Below are 20,763 nucleotides of genomic sequence, written 5' to 3'. Positions count from 1 at the left end.
TGATTTTAATCGAAACTGCCTAACTGATCGAGTGCATGCAACATCACCCCTGTTTTCCTCCGATTGTCAATCATGCCGTACGCAAACGGCAAGGTGGCGATAATGTCTCGTTCCAAAAGTTCGCGATCCACTTCGGAATACTCATCTTCCACAGCATCCAAATAAATCTTCAACATCTTCTGGCAAAACGTTTCGACCTCTGGCAGATTATTGTCGTCGGGCAGATTTTCGAGAAGAACGTGACCGAAATCGATCGACGGCGAGCAGTACGTCATTGTGCTCCAATCAATTATTTTTACGTCACTTAGACATCCATCTTCGTACTTGAACAACAAGTTACTCCGCGTGAAATTACCATGACAGACGGTCCAAAGATCGTTAAACTCGAGTTTGGTCATTGTGCTTTGCTTGGCTCTTATTTTCTCGGAGAGAATTGCCTCGACTGGTAATACGGAGTCTAACGAAGCGTCCGAACGTTCAGGATTATCTAACGATGATCTCATCGCAACTTTAGATGTTCTGCAAATGATACAAGATTGAAGATATTCTATGTATTATACAAGTAGACTAGTTATTACATGCGTTGTTCATATATCCTTTTAACTAATACATATATATTATAATACAGCCTTGTGCAAAAGACATCTTGTAATACCAAGTCAATTGTGGTAAAAGCAGATAAAAATAAAACTATATATACTTTTAATTATTGCTTTTATCAGTATATTTGGTACGTCTACGCTTAGCTTTAGTCCATGTGAACATTGAACTCATTGAGCTATTTCAAACTGAGATTTGTCCTGTTCGTGTAAAAGTTGAATCAGCAAACGCTGTTGAGCACATTTTAGGCATTATTTACTGAAAAGAACTCAACTTTCAAAAATATCAGCAGTAAAATATGAAACTGAATATATGATATTTTCACTACCGACAATAGAAATAATACTACTTTGGAAAAATACAAATATTCTCGATTGATGCCCATTTATTACTTTATCGAAACCATATCTATGTTTACATTTTAGAATAAACATACCATTCAACGAATCACTGACCAAAAATAAATTCTAAAAACGCATGTCGGATATAGCTATAATAATAAGGCCTTGTGCCTAATACCTTTTTGCACAAGGCTGTACACATATAGGCACGTTCTCGCTTGACGTAAATTTAATACTAAACGCATGTACAAGTATAATAATACGTAATCGAATTATACCTGACGCCGCCAGGGCTTGTATTAAGGTGTAACCAGTCAATCGGTTCGTACAGTTTCGCATAGAACTCCCTGAAAATAGGAAACTGATCGGCCTTCAATTTCAATCCCTTGCCGTGAAACGTCGCCAGAGCCTTCATGCACAATTTCAAGTGATCCTCGTCCAATTTTTCATCTACCTGTGCGTAACCACTCGCGGTAAGATCTTCCAATACGATAACGGCCTGACAATCGAATCGACCTAGATCGGACACGTAACACTTCGGAACGCCGTCCGTTCCGTAGTTAAGCGTCATCTTGCTGTAAAACATCTCCTCGTTCAAGAACGGGCCGGACGGTGCAGTTTCCGAATGTTCGAGCAGTTTGATAATAAGAGGAAAGCTGCACGTTACGCCGGAGAACTTAACGCGCGCCGTCACCCGACGTATCGCGTTCTCGCTGTTCCGGTCTAGGTGCTCCACGTCGTCGACGGAATCGAGCTCGACGAACTCTCTAGACCCAGGCTCGCAGAAATAACGACCGTGGACCATCTCTGGTATCAATATCCGCTTTATGAAGTAGCAATGCTTGCATTCGCACTTCTCCGCGAATCTCCCCGACTCCGTACGGGGATCTGGGTCGGCCATAGCGAAAGGGAAAATAATATCGCTGTAATAAAACACGGTAGCAATTAAGGACACCGGCACTGCGAGAGCGCGCTTAAAGCCGGAAAGTCGAGAATTATGAGGATTTTTTTTCTTTTTTATACGCGAGTCCGCTCTCGTTCTAATAACGTTGTCGCGACGAGTGCCGCGCGCGTTAATAATGTTTATCGTCACGAAGTGCAACGAGTCAGCGCGGGGGCGACGGAATAATTAAAAAACATTTTAACCCGCGTGTGTCGTTAGCCTCTTGAGAATGAGTCGCAAAACGCAACAAGACGTTGACGTGAACGAGCGATTCTATTAATGAATAATTAAATAGGCGAACGTAGCTCCCACGATTAGATGTAACATAATTAAAGACTTTACCAGCGGCTTGTAAACTCTCACTCAGAATATCTCTCAACACGTTCCACTTACTACTAACAATGAGTGTTCACGTGCTCCGTTACGCATTCACGGATCTCCCCCCCCTCCACGTCACTCATTTATCTGACCGATAACAGAAGTTGTCGGCACCAGTCGATCAACCTTGAGACACTGTAATCATAACCGTATTTAACATTTTCCAGAAGCAGTAATTCTTCGATTTAATATAGTTTCTATATCATTTACAATAAATTAATTATCATATTAGTACATTTCTTTTTTAATTTGTACATTTCTCTTGCCTTTTATAAAGCACTTTTCCTGCTAAAGTTTTATTTAGACGAACAATCCAAAATTAAGTGTAGATAAAAAAAGGTGGCATCATCATAAATTTTGCATTAAATAATGATGAAATATTCAGTGACATTTCTTCTTTTGGATTTAATCGATTTGAACCGGTTTTTATCGGCTTTTAAAATGATGTCGTAAATAAGTTTACGTCACGCCGAGAAGTGACGAACCATTTAGGAAACGTCGTCGTCTCTTTAAATGCATTTTCATCGACATTTAATCAGAGAAAAGGTCTCGATCTTGAGAAAAGTGGAAGTAACTTTAAATTGCGTTATATAAAGATTATCGTCGTTAAAGAAATTACTCAGTATAATCAGATCTATATAATTAATTGAATTTTATGTTAACCGGGTGACGCGTAGATCTCGGACTTTAAATAATGAGAGAAAAAAATTTTCTCTCGTCTCTTGTGTCATAATGAATTTGAAACTTCCAAGACAAAGCACAAATCGCCAAATTCTCACAGCAAGCATATTATATATATATATATATATATAGTATTTATAACGTAATCATTATTTATTTATAGGAATAAATTTTGTTTGAATAACGTTATTAAATTATCGATGATCTTATTTTGACGGATCCGCTGCAACTTCAAATCTTAACGAAGGCAACGACAAGCACCGAACATCTCGTGCTTGACGTTTCCATTTACAATTCAAAATCTAAATTTTCAAGTGTAATTTTCGTAAATTACGGTCGAACTCACGCTGCGAATAGAATAATGCATTATTGATCACGAAGGAGAACGAGCGGGCACGACAGCTGCAGCCGGGATCTAAATTCGTTAAAGCAAATCAATGATCTAGTCTCTGGTACCGATGATTAATTTACCCTGTAACGCGGCCTCGATGTCACAGGTCACGCCCTGTCAGAACGTACCCGTGCAGACGAGTCAGTATAATTTTCCAACATGTCAACAACGGCAAACCAGCACTCAGCAGATGCAAACTGCAGCATGCGGTCCGTGCTCCGGAACTTCTCAAGGTACAAAACCGATCGTGTCAATCAAACGTTAAATTATGTAATAATTTAATATCACGCGATTTAAGTTTGAGTGATTTTTCATTATTCAATAAATAAAAAGATATCGCATCTTTAAAAACGTCTATTAAAATGTACGTCCACCCTGAGTTTATTCTCACATTTTATCCATTGAATTTATACATATATAATGTAATAAAATTGAAAAGAGAGAGTATATTATATTTATTTATTTGTTTATAAAGTGACATCAATTGAAAAATAAACTGTTTAAAATTTCAACAGTAATTACGTTTTCAAAATAATAATAAATTAATTATTAATATTATCTGTCTTTTAATAGAGAGTAGATATCAATTGTATAAAAACAATTAATCAAATCTGCCTCAAGTTTTCGGTAGAGATATTCTCTTATAATTAAATCAGTAATAATATTTTTGAAATAATAATTAATTAAACAAGTAATTATCGATTTTGTCTGTTTGTTTAAAATGGTAATAATCAAAAATTGAGATATATATGGAGTATGAACAATTCAACTATAATTTTTAATAAAACACTTAACGATAATTTTATAACAAGAAATATGTATAAGTGAGCTGACTTAAATACACGATTGTATTCTATTCCAATGTTTGTTTTTCTCATCCATCCAGGTGGACCTGTCACTCATGTTTGTCAGCCGGATACTTACATAGTGACACACCAATGCGCACCGGGTACACCACAGCCAATAACGAATCCATGTCACCCAGTCTTCCAGAGCTTACCACCGACTCATCCCGGCTGCGGCCAACTGCCGCAGAATATTTTGGACCAGATTCGTGCGTGCATTAGCAATACGGCGCCCATCTTTATCCTGCCCAGCAACTACCAACTATCGCCAGCGTCCCAACAACAACAACAGCAACAGCCATCAATGCCTCCTTTGCCACCTCAAATAACATCATCACCTCCAGCGGGTCATCCACCGGGTGGATTGACTTATCCCGCCGCCTGTTATCCATCACCACCGCCATTCTATCCTTATCCCATGCCTCTGCCGTTCTACGATCCGTTTATTCGCACCCGTGAGGTCCTGTCGAATTGCGGATGCTGTCAGAGAGGTCAAAGAGGCGACGTGGACTCGACGGAGATTAGAAACGTCCTACGTGCCGGTTGTCGTTACGACGCTACCGATCAGGCCGAGCATCGTTGCACGCCCAACGTCGATGATACTATCTGCTCGCAAAGGAACTGCCCGGCCTCCCTACATCTGCAAGCTTTGGCTTCGCAATTTCTATCATTGCAAGGCATCATACCTTGCGCTGCCACACGACTGGTGCTACGTAAAGTGCCGGGCTCGAACGTGACCACTACCATGGAGGACACGATGGCAAAGGCGCAAAAGGCTATAAGCGCCCTGACCAAGGATCAGCTGTTAACGGAATCGAAGAACGCGCAGCAAGTGAACACCCTGATTAATCTGCACATGACGGCTAATCCGCCACCCAACATCATCCCGATCCTCACGTTAGTACAACTGAAGATGAATCTACTGAAGGCGCAAGTTGAAGGACTCGTCAATCAGAAGATAATGGAGATTCAGGGGGTTGGTGTGGAGGTAACGTTAAATTATTGGAGAAATTTTCATGTATTTTTACATCCCCCCCCCCTGTAGCAGAGAAGATCACATTCTCATCATAATAGTCACGGATAAATTATCTATGTTATCATAAATACGAATGTTACATAACATAGATATAAATATTACACATCTATGTTATGTAACAGTTATACTCATAATTTACTGAGAAAATTATCAAAAGATTACAGTAACATTATAGTATATTATTATCTTGATATGTGTGTCATGACGATATCGCAATGAGGTGCAATTTTTATCACAGGTTCATATTGACGTCATAGCGATATTAATCTGTGACAAAAAAGCGAACATTCGCGTCGCTATAACTTTATCTTTAATATTATTATATAACACTCGAGTTTTCTCAGGCATTCTATTAAATTTTCATACATGAATTTTCTTTCTGTATCCAGGTGATGACCGATCTGATAGATCCGACGGTCCTCGCTCTCAAATCTGACGCCGAGCTGCGAGACTTCCTATCGGCGTTACGCCAGAAAGAGTGCGACGAGCGAGTGAACGTAAACTTCGCGCCGTACCGATCGCAACGCGCGATCGCGGAGACTCGGTTGAGCAACGTTCAGAATAAAATCCGTCAAGTGGAGGCGGAATTTGATCGCAGGCGATGCGCGATGCTGCCGGCGCCGACGTTGTCGTCGCGCGTCCTGCAACAATTCTCAAGGCCGTGTTATTCGGCGAGATTCGAGGATCCCAGGAAATTGTACAGCACGGTGCCGCCAGACATTCGTTCGCCGGACCCGTTCGCCTATGGGAAACCACGCAGTCCCAAGAGGCTGCTACTGAAGCCGTGCACGAGTAAAGCCGAGACCGTTCCAGCAGCTGGCACGCGCGGCAATCCTCCGAAAAACCCGGACGACGATCGCGCGAAAGAACGCCCCGCGACTTCCGTACAGCAACGTCGTTCCAGCACGGAGAATTGCGCGTGTCGCGACAGGACGACGTCGGAGGAGAGCATTGAGGAGGATAAAAAAAAACTCCGAGCAAGAATCATCGAAATAGACGCGGCGACGACAGTCAGTAATGTTGAAGGATTGGAACAGGCTTGGATGAAGCCGACGTCGAACGTCTGCGCGAGGATAGACACCGAAGGATACGAGGCAGCAGCGCGAACGTACGGAGAAAGAAACGAGATTCCATGCGGCGCGCAATGTTGGACAGCCAAGGCATATATCAACGTCACCGACGACGAATCGGTGAAGACTTTAACGGAATCTGAGAGCGATACGGTTACGCTCGGCGGGAAGATCAATGTCGAGGACGTTTGCGAAGCGCGAGATGCGGTTGAGATTCGGAGCTGCGGCCAGACGACGAATCAGCAGGAATTCGCGAGTACGCCGAATGTGCAGCAATATGAAAAACAAACAGACGATAAAATCACAGTTTCAGGAAGAGATGAAATTGTTGAAGAACGCGGCGACATTAGAGACGTTCTACCGCCGGAAGCTGTTCAAGAAGTGGCGAGGACTGCAGCCGCAACGAGAGTTGCGAATGAAGAACCAATTTCAAGTATGCAGGAAACGGAAGCAAAATCATTAGATGGCATACGTACTTCACTACTAAACATTATATTAAAATCGGAAAAAGAATGGCACGGACAGGAAGATAAAGACGGTGGTGGAATCTTGCCATCAACTGCGGATGCCGCGATAGAACGAAGCGCAAGTCAAGTACCAACGAGCAAAGCCAAGAAGAAAATAAAATTTCACATTGTCTCGTTGATGACGAATATCGAATACGATAAAAACCTGGAATTTGAAAGGAAACGAAAAATGGAGAAAAAAATAGCGATAAATGATAAAGTAAATATAATCACCGATCCGGATATTGAAATATCAAGTGATCGCAGATCGATAGAAAGTCTTCCAAGAAGCGTCGTCGCACATAATATTACTGCCGCGAAAGATCGCTCGGAGAACAGATTTCCAATGGGAACGGATCTTCCAAAGCTCTGCTTCGATCATCAATGCCAGACCACATTTAAAGAAGATAAAACTACAGCTGTTCCATTGTTAGAAGCGAATGCGTTTCCTCCGTTCAAAAATCTGCATAAACGTGTAACAGGTAATTGGTTTCTTTATGTTGACACAATACTCTGTATTTAGAGAGAGGAAAAAAGTAATTTTTCACATTTCCGTTTTACAATGGCTTTTCATTAATCAAACTATAATTCTAGAAATTGCATAGTTCTGCGTAGAATATCAAATATAAAATAGAGTTTAAATCAAAATTTTTTTACCCAGATAATGAGAAAAATGGAGGCAACGTAGGAACTTATTCGAGTCTGATAACGAAAGCAGGAATTACGACTACAGAACGTTTATCCCGCTGTAACGACGTCGCAGGAAGTACCTTAGAAACTCTTAGCACGAATAATGTGCCTTATCGTTCCAATGTGGAACGCAAAAGAAGTTTAATTTTGAAACTATTTTCTATCATTGGCAATCGCATGAATGCATTTATCAATAAAATAATTGAAACAATCACCGGAAGATTATTGTATGTGATTCGTGTATATGCGAGCGCAATATTCCGTAAAAATAATTTCCTTAGAAGAGACGTTTCAATAAGCAATCCCAACCTGATTTCGAAAGATTACGATTCATTCGCTGGTACCTCGCGTTATTCTTCTGGTTTGAATTGTAAAACTTCTAAAATTTATAATAAATATGATTTTCACGATAGCAACTTATTACGAATTTCCACGAAAGAAGAATCCAATGGAATACGCAAAATAAAACATTCAATAATTGAAGATAAAAAAAACGACAGAAGATATTTATTGATCGGTACATCAAGTCACAATCGAGACTTGATACTGACGCGTGATTTAGGTCGACCTTACAAAGTACAGAGAAGTCTCTTGATACGTAGTCGATTGAAAAATTCTCTAAATTCACAGGATTATCCGTATCCTTTTTCTCTTTTGAAACGTACAGAGGAAAACGTACTTCCTCGTCAAGCGCAACGTAACGAGAACACAGAAATGATCAAAGAAAACAAAATACACCAACTGAAGAATAGTGAAAAATTCTGGACATTATCAGAAATTGTAAAAATAAACGAAACTAACGGGAAATTGTTAGAACCGAGAGAACATGAGTCTGAGGAACAAATTTTAAGCGAACATTTGCACGATATGAAAAATAATGTATCTACCGTACAAAAACATACAGTCGTTGATAATACTGCAATCAGCAGTGAACTAGTAATAAACGTTCACAATTATCTCGAACTGCAAACTGAAATAAATAAGAATATATATGAAAATCATAGCGCATGTTTATCAATATCTAATAACTGATAAAGTTTCAGGGTAATACGTTATATATAGAAAAATAATTAGGAATTAAGGTATGTTATGATCCTCGCTAAAGGCTGATTAAAGTACACATAACTATATAGTGTAACTTCTTTCCTTTATTAATTAACTTTTATTCTCTCGTCAGTTATCTATCCTTTCATCGCTATAGCTGTCTAATGAGAATCTTTAGAATTGGGGGCAACAGTATGACGGTAAACATATTTCAATGCCTTTCCAGAATCATTAATTCCAAACTGTACAAGAGTACTGTTGCAAGAATGGAAAAAGTATTTGTCGCATATATCCTGTACATTTGTATCGAGTCAGCATATCATACTGTTACAACGTGAACACATACATATCAAGTACAGTTTAATTCCCTTGCGTGATTTTGTGATCTCCCTAATTTATTAATTTATGTATATATGTATATATATACACATATACATATATATATATAATAGATTTCTTACATTCTAATCGATCCATTATCAGTAAAAAATAAACAGACACATTGATTGTTATAAGAAAACTAATATCGCAACAACGAAAAATCTCGTGTACATATCAAAATACACAAATAGCAATGTCACACGTATGACATCGTTATACATATATATACACACAGCCTTGTGCAAAAGTATTAGGCACTCTTATCATTATAGTTACATCCGACATGCGTTCTTAGAATTTATTTTTGGTCAGTGATTCGTTGAATGGTATGTTTATTCTAAAATGTAAACACAGAGATATGGTTTCAATAAAGTAATAAATAGGCATCAATTGAGAATATTTGTATCTTTCCAAAGTAGTATTATTCTATTATCGGTGTTTGTAGTGAAAATATATCATGTATTCAGTTTCATATTTTACTGCTGATATTTTTGGAAGTTGAGTTCTTTTCTATAAATAATGCCTAAAAAAGGCACAACAGCTGATTCAACTTTTACACGACAGGACAAATCTCAGTTTGAAATAGCCCAAAGAGTTAAATGTTCACATGGACTAAAGCTAAGCGTGGACGTATTAAATACTGATAAAAGCAATAAATATTGACTAATTAAAAGTATATATAGTTTTATTTTTATCTGCCTTTACCACAATTTAAAATAACTTAGTGGTTATAAGGTACTTAATACTTTTGCACAAGGCTGTATATAAATTTATATATAAATATAATACTCTTTAACGAATAACAAGATGTTTTATCTTGGATTTAAAATGTCGGAGATAAAATGGAGAAATTAGCATTTTATATGAATAACATGAAATTTATAATTGGAAGAACTCATGTGTGTATTAGCAGATTGTAAATACATACAAATATTAAGCTCCACAGTGAAAAAGCAATTCAAGGTATCAGTTAGAGCCATATTAATACACATTATTAATACGTGTATCTCAAGTACATACTTGTTATATCAAAGTTATACAAACGGACCATGCTTAAGATAAATACGTTCTAAATTTCTTATAGAAATATGTCTAACCGCAGACTGAAGAGACACTTGTGGAAGAGAAAGATCGAACCTATTATTGTGAAATATTTCATCAGTCAAGACAATCTTTGTTTTTATCATAAAATTTTTCGTTTCAAGGAACCGAGTGATCGTGTCACTTTTCAAAGTTTAATAAATTATCGCATAATACAGTGTCAATTTAATACACAGTATTTTACGACTATTATACAGATATATATTAGATATCTTGATTTTTAATTAATGACAAAATTTAATATTTTTTTTTTACGTGGCATACAAGAATTTAATATCTACAATTTTACAGAACTTTTCATTTGCCTGATATATATCTTCTAAAGAATAAATATTTGATCTTCTTCGTAGCTCACAGTTACTGTTTAGCGAAATACGGCCGTTAAATGTAATAAGTCAGAATTAGTCCGTCATTATTATTGGCAGAATATTTTGTAAAAAATAACTGATAGATTAAAAAACACTGATATAAAATGATATACTATTCATATAATGAATAATTTTTCAGCGTGGTACAATTATGTATAGAAAAAAAAACATTTGTTTGTTGATGAATATAAATCTTCTCTTAACAAATATAAATCGAAAAATTTTCATTTTTCAATAGATAAAAATTATATACAAAAATATTTACAAAGAGATACATTTTCACCACTAATGCAATTAACTTCATGGGAAAAAAATTAAATAATGATATATATTGTAATATAATTTAGTTAAAATTTGAAAACTTCTCTCTTATGACAAATCTTTGATCAAAGAACTTAAGCAAGTAAACTCGCAATATATAATTATAATTGCTTAAGCAAATCTTTTATATTTATAACAATAAATTGTAAATGAAACTTTTACATAATTTCAACAAAAAAAAAACGAAATTCTAAGCGTTTAAAACTAAATAAACGAAATTGTGAATAGCATATAATATAGCATGTGTTGCAATCATTTAAATTTAATGTGTCTATAATACATCATTTTTTGTGCTGTGATAAAAAAACTTTAATTATTTAGAAAAATTGTAAGTTATAAAATCATTTTTATTATTATAACAAACTTCAAACGTGACTATCAAAAATTAAGTAATAGGCAAATTACGCATCTTTTAAATCTGTTGATTTTATCCCGAATATATTCGGATTTCATTATGTACAAGTTGAATTTCCTGCTCGAGAACATCAACTTGGACAAAGGCACGATTGACCATAGGTAATGCTTAATGCTTGTGTGTGCAAAATATTACTATATAAAAATTAAAATTCTCCCCACATTTCAAGAACTAAAGTAACAATAAATATAAGCAAAGCGAATACTATTTTTTTGTATACAATGTACAATCGAAGTCCTCTCCCTTTTAACATAAACATTCAAAATCACTATTTTCGTCCTGAAATTGAGAAATCATTCGGATATTTCAATCCCAGCTTTCAGTTCTCGCTAAGTTTATTTAAGTTTGTATTAAATTCTTAATTCACGCTTTGGTGTACTCCATTTTTCAATTGGAAGAGTGTTTCTTTTATATCGTAAAAACTCGGTCTCTTTTCTGGCTGTAAATCCCATGCCTGTTAAAGAATAGTATCTAAGTAAGAAATGTGACACGATATGGTACAAAATATAAGGTGACAGGTAAAAATTTAATATACCTGTCTCATAATATCGTAAACTTCCGCAGGACATCCATCTGGTGGTTCCATCTTGTATCCTTTTTCTACGCACTTTACAACGTCGGCTAGAGGCTGCAATTAATAATGATGTAAAGAAAATATATCATGTCCTTATATGACAGTTCAGGGTAACAATATTACTTACAATTCGCGGATACGGCACACGACCAAATGAATAGATTTCCCAGAGTAGAATTCCGAAACTCCACATATCAGACTTGTTTGAAAACTTCTGGAAAAAGTAATGTGATACGTAAGTGCATATGTATATTATCACCCGTAAAGTTATAATATATTTACATTTTGCTTTAGAGCCTCTGGTGCAGTCCATTTGATCGGTAGTTTTCCACCGTCGAGAGAAAAGTTTTCATCCCGCGCCAGGCCGAAATCGGATACTTTGGCGGAATTATTTTCCGCTACGAGAACATTCCTCGCCGCTAAATCTCGATGCACAACATGTCTGGATTCCAGATACGCCATACCGGCACACGTATCGCTAAAATATGTCAAATAATGCAAATAATACAATTAATACAATTAATAATATACAGGTATTTGGATAAATGAATTTCGTTTCCGCTTACGTACTATGCAAAGTTAATTTGATCCTTTTTTGAAACATGTAATCTTCCTCTCGACCGCAAATAATCCACCAGGGATCCTTTACTCATATATTCCGTAACCAGGTACATGTGTTGATTATTAAAAACAAGACCGAGTAATTTAACCAGATTGTCATGAATCAACGACGTCATTAAGCTCGCCTCAGCTAGAAACCTCTGTGCCGCTTCACAGTTATCCTTCAGCATTTTCACCGCGACTCTGCTCCCTCCGTAGACGCCTAGCATCACATCCCCAAATTCCCCCTTTCCAATACACTCTCTTAACTCTAACTCGTGTGTCTGAATCACCCAACCGGCTTCCACGAACGCCTTTGGATCCACGCAGAAATCTTGCTTGCCCTGTTTCGGCAAAGATTTTGTTAGCTGCGTACACAAACCATCCGCGTCCTGCTCGTAATGCTCGACCAAGAGCGCCAGATTTTCGAAGAATTCCTCGTCATCGATCGTTAACTGGTTGTTTTTATATTTCACCCTATAGTGCTGTACACGTCCCTGGTAGCATACACAGAGTGTGTAATCCCCGGGGAAATTCGTCGACTCTCGAACTAGAAACAAACCATCCTCTCGTGGTCGCAACAACCTTTCTGCCATTTCCCTCGATATCTTCCCATGAAACCATCTGCATGGAAAAAAACATGATTTCGAACGGACGAAGTATTATACTTTTTCTTTAACTACGCTTCAGCATCGATTTATTTATCGCATATCTCAATATATACATTTCTCCTCGTTTTAAATAATTGTTAGATTTGCAGATATTAAACTAATTGTTTAGCTAATAATGATACATACGGCATCGCGTTCAGTTTCACTTCATGTCGTGGATTAGTTGGCAATGCAGTAGTGTTGGCGCCTGGATTAATGGCATTCGAGGTGAGAATTACCGGCGAAGACGTGGTGTTCATGTGTGTCGTGATATTCGACGTGGTGACACTCGAATGCGTGGTCATCATCGGCGACACTGGATGGGACGGAATGCTACCTGGAGTCAGGTTGGAAGGAACACTGTGCTGTTGTTGTTGTTGCTGTTGTCGTTGTTGCTGCTGCTGCTGTTGTTGCTGTGTGTTGTTTTGTATAAGGGGATGGGATGTTACGTTTAAAGGGATAGTGTGATGATTTTGATTGCCGTCGAGCTTCGCTTGCCGCGCTGGCGCTGACACATTCGGGTATCCACCACCCGCATTGTGGTACGTTGGCATGGCAGCTACCACACAGTAGGCTCTATCAACCTACGAAGATGAATGAAGAGCATTCATGAACTTCAGGCATCATTTATCAGCCTGCCTCATTAAATAAGATGCTTTAGTAATGTTCTATATCCATAAGTACATTCATGAGTCGTGTAAAAGTAATGCGAGCGATATAATGAGAACACGAAGATGATAGTTTATAATATCAAAGTACGTAGATTCTAACTTTATTCAAAAATTATAAAAATTTTTAATATTTTACAATGATTAATATGACACTAATGTTGTTAAAATGCGTACAGTAATCTCTATATACAAAACTAATTTTATATTTTATACCTTCTTATGGACTGTATTTTTTAGGATTCAATAGACAATCATTCTCTCTCCTATTTTCTTCTATATTGAACATCAAATTAAACTGTTAAATAGTCACGTGTACAATAGATCTTCTCAACTCTTATCCGTTGAGGATCGTCAACTCGAGAAACTACGAGTAAAGTATTCTTGACAAGAAAAGCCGAGTCTACGTGGGGAGTTCTACCGACGAAACAGAGAGTTCTGTAAAAAAAACACGAGCAAGATGCAAAGCAACAAGCGAAGACAACTCAATTATCCCAGGCGCGACGTAACGCATGAAAGCGATAATTAATAAAATTCGTTAAGCGAATTGAGTCCGATGCATATTCAACTGGTATCCGGTAAACCGCGTGTTGGGCTTTAATATACAGTAGTTAATCTAAGTGCCTATTGTTTCAAGGCGCGTACACTATCGCGATGCTCATCCGCCGTATTACGATGCGCTACACGACCGTACATGGAACGTATGTGATAGGTGAGTCACACCACTAGCCGTGTATTTTTTCGCGACGATTGTAACGCGAATGTAAGCGTGGTAGAATAGGTCTATAATTATCCCGAACCTGACTAAGCGACATACAATTTTCCATGCGAAATAAATACATTTCTGATATAGAGAAATCTTCTGCTCCAAGAAATCATAAATCATTCACTGTGACATCCCCTGAGGGATACGAATACGTTTTATTATATTTCAGGAATAGAAGCATCGGATAAAATCAATCTGTCGAGCAATCCTGCCGATTGAGATGAATGAAACGTATACGTAGGAAGCGCTTCGTAACACAGGAAAATAGCTTTTAAAGGAAATGCTCGTCAGCTTTCCGGCAACGATTTCCCAACGCTATCCATATTATGATCAAACGGCGGTAACAAGAGAAACAAATCCATCGTAACAACGAATATTGAATAATTCAACTGAATCTATCCTCAGTCGGGCGAGATAGAAAAGATAGAGAAAAAGAGAGAGGAACGAGCGAGTTATGTCACGCAAAAAGATATAGTTGCAACGGAACACAATACGTAAATCGCTTTTGTTACGTAAGCTCGAATAGTCGCATTTCTGTCATGTGCTTTTCCGTCGGTATATTTCGAAAGACAGAATAAGTGATTAACGTTAACAAAAACGCACGCAGAAGAGAAAACGTTAAACGGAGACCGTTCATTCTCAAAATAATTATTATATACATGTATATAATATCAAGCACGTATATAAAACCTATACGATAAATTAAGGTATGGAAGTTGAAAGATTTTTCATGGCTCAAATATGTATATAATAGAACCACCGTTTCCTCTCCTCTCTACGTTAAAATAAAGTTTCGTGCGGCCAAAAAGGAAAAAAAAAAAATAGTATCGCGTCCGACAGGCGCGAAACGCCTTGAATATCAATATCAAATCTGAATGCAAGGTGCGTACATGTAATACACGTTCCATCGCGCTTGTCAGGTATAACCCAACTGCACGGCCGCATAGATTTCAAGCTAATGAAATTTATTATCGGCTGCACGCGACGTTAATTTTTGCCGATGTGTAACATGTGAAAAAAAAAAAAAAAAAAAAGCGCAATGCAAAACTGTTCTATCGCGTGCGACGAGATACTTAAAAGAGTTTATGTGCAACCGTTTATAACTCAAACTATTTATGCCTCCAATATCTGTATATGATTCAGAGAAAATACGTCTCCGCGTATCGCGCAAAAATTTAATTAATAAAATATATCGTCGATAAAAAATTAATACGGAAGAATAAAAAATATTCTCAATTAATAGAAAAAAAAACTGTTTTATTATAAATGAATATGTTTTTACGCAGTAAATTATAAATATATTAATACGATATTTGCACAAAGCCTTGCATAAATACTTGAATGATGCCGTATAAATAGATATAAGTAACATGTAGATCGTTTATCATTTTAAAAAAATCATATTTCATATCTTTTTGTTTTAATACATTACTTTGTGCCGTGCATAGCAAAGTAGTAGCTGAAGTTCTATCTTTTCGCGTTTATCAGAGAAACGCAAATCAAGACAAATATTCTGAGGAAGATAAATATTCTCGCACGCTCGACTAGTCGCGAAGAGAACGAAGAAAAAGAAACTTCAAGAAGTCTCGTTACATGACGATACTCAATGTACATACATATAAAATATCTCGGAATGCTCAAGGGAAATAGCAGCGCGGTACAGAGTCTATGTTAATTTTAATAGATTGCACAATACTTATATGTTGGCTTCAAGACCGACTCGGCAGTTTCTGTTTACATCAATGATGTCTCAAAAAAAGATGTTTTCGTGATGCGATTGTGATCCGTGCGAATACAACCGTGAGCTTCCAAAAATTGGAACGTAACTTGAATAACAACTAGTGATTCCGAAGTAATCACTTAATGTAATCGTGGGACGGAGTCCCTGAAATCATTATAAAATTTATACAAAATTTCGATACATAATCCGACAATTACATGAAATAATTGTGTAATATTAGTTAGATAAAATCGTTTATCTTACCAAATGACCGCATATATAGTGAGGAAAAATTTTTTATTTGTCATTAAATAAAATTATATAAAATTAAATGAAATCATGTAATCTGTGGGACAATATTTCAGATAGTGGTTACCCCCTCGAATGATTCTCATAACTTCGGGGAAGTAAATAGGACGAAAAAGATCTTCCCGTGTGAATAGCATTACGAAAAAATATGCGTATTAATATTCATTTTTAAAGAATTTTTATGACAATATTTCTTGTCCCAGAGAGAGAACTTACTTTACTATACTTTCCTTCCTCGAGATTTACAACATATATTAAGTGAAAATTTGTATAAAAATCTAAAAACTTTTTTTTATATCAATAGACATACCTTTTCTTGTTAATCAATTTACGAGAACTTTGAGAATATATTACTTGAAGATCTCAAATGGGGCGGTGCAATCCCTATAATCAGAACGAACTTTTCTGTTTGTTAAATATAGTATATTACGTACTATACTAAGAATGCACGGCTAAAGGGTCTAGAGGATCATTTATGAGACAAGATCCAAGATTGCTAATTTCGCAAAAGGCATGTTATACGAGGCTTGCGCCCGTTCGCCTGGCAAGCACGCACCGCGATCCTATTAATATCTCGCGAGAGAGCGTAAAAGGGCGTAAATGCAAAAGATGTAGGAGGAGAGTCGCAGAGAACCGGCGACACACAGCGGCGAAACGGGTGCGTGCAACAGATTCGCGCCCGGCGAACGCGCTCGTTGTTGCGTGCTCTTTAACAGTACACGTTACTGTACCGTGACCCACCACCGTTTTCCATCTGACGTCCCGCACATGGCTCTCCGGGGGACAACCTCTCTTCCTCTCGCGCGGAACGCTTTCTTCCCGGCTCTCGCAGGAACTTCCGAACACGCGAAGCACGGTGGAAACTCTTCGCGTGGTGGAAACACGAGTCGCAAGGGGCACCTTGCGTGCCTGATCGCGTTGACAGCTTGGATTAGCTCACTGATGTGCAAACGAAACTGCGGAGATCCGCGTTTTTACTTCATTAGTTCTTTTTCTACAACTACGATACGAAAGATGTATCATCGAGCACGAATTCGTTAAGTAAATTTATACGTGTCCTGCTAGCCACAAAGCGTTTTCTATTTTATTGTCTTTGGAACAATTACTTCTCAAGTTAACTAACTCATTATGTAATAATAAAATTAACGTTACATTGTTATCAGGTCTGAAAATAGATAACGTATAAAATTAAATAAATGACAAGTTGTCGTGTATTTAAGATTTACATATTCTTATTAAAAGAATAACGTCCCGATCATAAATCGCTACCTCGCTCTAATACATTATTTCTCCTTTATAACTTACATTTCTTAAATCCTATTTTCACACACACGTTTCGTTCATATCCCGCCCTCTTAGCAACGTTGACGCAACCGGAGACGAGCCCGTCCAGAAAGACATCGAGTGTCGATGCAGATCATATCGTGGAATGCGTGAAATGCGAATAGCGCTACTACTGAATAGCGGAATCAAACACCTGGTACTTGACTCTCGTATGAAGGGAGAATTGAAGTTAATACAAAAAGCAGGTTTTGTTTCTCGTTTCTCGAATCTCTCGCTAGCGCGCTTATACATATAACTACGCTTCGCATTGGTATAGAATGGAGCTAAATAGAAGGTATTTACTAATACCAAAATGTAATGCGAAATTTCTGCTTTCCACCGTTTGTAATTACGGGTTAATTTCCTTGCATTGTCTCTCGCTCAAATTAAACGATCAATTCACGGTACAATAAAAGGATTAATTTAAGATGAAATATCTTGGAAGCGTACCTATGCTTTGCATCGAGTATCCATCTTCCGAAAATATTGCCCCTCTGAAACAAAAACAGAAAGCATCGTCAGCTACAAACTTATGATAATTCTTTATCTTAATGTCTAAATTTATTATTACGCTACCTTTGAAGAAATTAAAAAATAAAAATTTTCAATCACCATATATTAAAGATTGCGTAATTATGAAAAGACTAGAATGGCAAATAATAAATAAACAGTAAATTCAACATTGTAAATATTTTCAAAACAGCGTATACATATAATATATTGACAGCTTATTAATAATACATCAGATGAAAGTTATTTTTTAAAAATAACTTTTGAAAACGCATATTTTCGCGATATTCTTTTCAGGCCAAATTTATGGCTCAATTCTAAGCGCATTATTATAAGATTGAGTAACTTATTGTTCTCGTAAAACTCGTAAGAATTTATGACTAGTATTCTAATTTTATACATGTGTATCATAAGATACACGATTGTTAGTAAATATCTATGATTTGTTGTAAACCTTATGGCTAGTAAAGAAGCTGTCCGTAAAGATATTGTATAAAGATACAAGCACTGAAACGTTCTTACAAGTCTTACGAGAATGTTATGAGCCTCACCATTCAGAATTTAGGCATTAGATAGACAAGAAGTGCAATAAGAAGGAAGCGAATCGTTCGTGTTTCGGCCATAATTTGGCGGAAGAGGAACGTGGAAGAAGTGCATGGCTGGGGAAGGAAGAACCTTTCCATTTGCGGCGCGCAATTAAGCGCCGCGCGCTCGTGCAACTGCGTTATTCATCGTCCGTTAACCATATAATTAGCCAATTGCTAATTGCCCGAGTTCACATGAGCCTGAGCGACCGGGGCCAGTTTGCCTGGCCCAGGCGCATTAATCACTCGGTCGTCCCATATGATCCTCCTCTCGACACGAATTGAATCAGGTCAGCGTAACGTCAGAGTATACAGAAATATGAAAAGTGTTTTGGCCTAAATGCAACGTGAAACGAGGAAAGTTTCTCGGGGATCGGCATAAGCACAAATCAGCAAGATAAACTTATTCTTATATTTTCACTCTCTCTGTAAACATGATATAATTCGAGTTAAATTAAATACAAATAAATACTCTGCCTCTGTAATTCTCTCTGACTCTAAAAAATATTATTCAGAAGAGTAATTTATGTCAAGTAATGTATATGAAAAATTGCAAAACGTTGATATGAAATAATTAAACAATTATACTAATGTTCCATTTATAATTTCTTATAACAATTATATTGAGAAATTTATTCTGAACATACAGTAAAAAAATAACGGAGTAAAATCGAGCGAATTTCGTATTCCATAATAATTAAAAACTACTTGCTTCTGTACTCTCAGAACATTCTAACACAGCATAAATATGAAAAATTGATTTGACTTACAAATTTAAAAAAAAAAAACTTATCTTAAACGATAAATAATGAGAAAAAACTCTTGAGTTGTGTGAAGATAGTTCAAACTACGTTAGCTCAATACGTTAGTGTCTCCACAACTCTCTACAGCTTAAATCATAAAAATTCTTGTTAATTTCTGCAGTTAATGCAATATTTTATATGCTTCCAAATTTAAACATTATTTCAATCAAAATTATTACACAAAAACACATATTCTCGATAATATAATTAAGAATCCAATTAAATGACAGTAAAAGAGAAACCTACAAACCAGAGGAGAACGTATTCGCATAACATTTTCTCGACATTTCCTTCACGGCAGATCAGAAGTCGACGTGATTAGCAAAGCAGCTGTTCTAATTGAGAAAACAGACGTGGGTTTTAAATCAGTCGGCGCGGAATGTCGAGTCGGTCCAGTTCTGTCATTTAAATACCGCCCACTGAAAGCGACAGGGGAAAAGAAATCATGTCCGGCGTATAACCAAACTCTCGTAGTGTGCGTGCGTGTGGACCCGCGCGCGAGCGCGCGCCGTCCTCAGGACGTGTGGAAGTGGTGGATCACGGAACGCCGGTACGGGTCGACAACGTTCGTCCTGGTGCCGCGCGCCAACCGGCCCGTATAACGCGCGAACGTTCCTCTACGCAAATGCGACTGATACGCACCTAAATCCGTTTGCGGCGAGACGAGCCGTGCGGGCGAAACGCAGCCGAACACACACTAGCGGCCGCGCAAACCAGCCACCTTCCGCGTGAGCGAGGTAGACGAACGTGACACGTTGCGAAAAAGGTGCACGTCCTCACACGCGAGTTTCATGCGCGAAGACTGCACGGCACGATCGCAAACGCAAACACCTTGCGAGAGAAACGTCACTCACTCATTCTAGTCAGGCGGCCATTTTGCTACGCATGACCCATGCGGAAGAAACATCGTGACATGTTGACTCGCGCATGAAACTCGAAACGCTTGAAGTTACTTGCGCTAGTAACAACAGTAATACCAATTAGGAACTATGAGACATGGCTACGTTCAGTGGACTCAACAGTTGAGTGAGCGCTCGCTGTTATTGGTGCATTCTTCTAAATCTAAAATTCTGACTGGATGATTTAAAAGAATACACCAATAACGACGAGCGCTCACTCAACTGTTGAATCCGCTGAACGCACCC

The 20,763-nt window shown here is 37.5% G+C and overlaps 3 protein-coding genes across 5 annotated transcripts; 1 reads left to right on the top strand and 2 right to left on the bottom strand.

Moving 5' to 3' along the window:
- Positions 1-5: 5 nt before the first annotated feature.
- LOC108778237 (uncharacterized) lies at positions 6-1,842 on the bottom strand. The gene is made up of 2 exons (XM_018545359.1): positions 1,220-1,842; positions 6-519 (listed from the first exon to the last, which is right to left on the bottom strand). The coding sequence occupies exons 1-2, from the start codon at positions 1,840-1,842 to the stop codon at positions 6-8; spliced, it is 1,137 nt and encodes a 378-aa protein (XP_018400861.1).
- A 1,425-nt stretch (positions 1,843-3,267) lies between these two features.
- LOC108778236 (uncharacterized) lies at positions 3,268-8,513 on the top strand. The gene is made up of 4 exons (XM_018545358.1): positions 3,268-3,567; positions 4,221-5,167; positions 5,605-7,273; positions 7,453-8,513. The coding sequence occupies exons 1-4, from the start codon at positions 3,402-3,404 to the stop codon at positions 8,511-8,513; spliced, it is 3,843 nt and encodes a 1,280-aa protein (XP_018400860.1). The 5' UTR covers positions 3,268-3,401.
- A 2,580-nt stretch (positions 8,514-11,093) lies between these two features.
- Positions 11,094-20,488, bottom strand: LOC108778239 (tyrosine-protein kinase CSK). 3 transcript variants are annotated; one of them, XM_018545361.1, is made up of 8 exons: positions 20,261-20,488; positions 18,172-18,215; positions 13,083-13,519; positions 12,256-12,909; positions 11,968-12,163; positions 11,813-11,899; positions 11,647-11,739; positions 11,094-11,565 (listed from the first exon to the last, which is right to left on the bottom strand). In XM_018545361.1, exons 3-8 carry the CDS (start codon positions 13,487-13,489, stop codon positions 11,470-11,472), a joined length of 1,533 nt encoding a protein of 510 aa, XP_018400863.1. In that variant the 5' UTR covers positions 13,490-13,519; positions 18,172-18,215; positions 20,261-20,488; the 3' UTR covers positions 11,094-11,469. The 3 variants fall into 3 exon arrangements, with proteins under 3 accessions (XP_018400863.1, XP_018400865.1, XP_018400864.1); XM_018545363.1 differs by lacking the exons at positions 18,172-18,215; positions 20,261-20,488 and adding an exon at positions 17,140-17,313; XM_018545362.1 differs by lacking the exons at positions 18,172-18,215; positions 20,261-20,488 and adding an exon at positions 13,820-13,893.
- Between the last annotated feature and the right edge of the window lie 275 nt (positions 20,489-20,763).

This window comes from Cyphomyrmex costatus, unplaced genomic scaffold, assembly GCF_001594065.2.
Source record: "Cyphomyrmex costatus isolate MS0001 unplaced genomic scaffold, Ccosl1.0 scaffold499, whole genome shotgun sequence".
Lineage (NCBI taxonomy): Eukaryota > Metazoa > Arthropoda > Insecta > Hymenoptera > Formicidae > Cyphomyrmex > Cyphomyrmex costatus.
The sequence above is the reverse complement of the archived record's forward strand: the minus strand, read 5'-3'. Positions and strand labels throughout refer to the sequence as shown.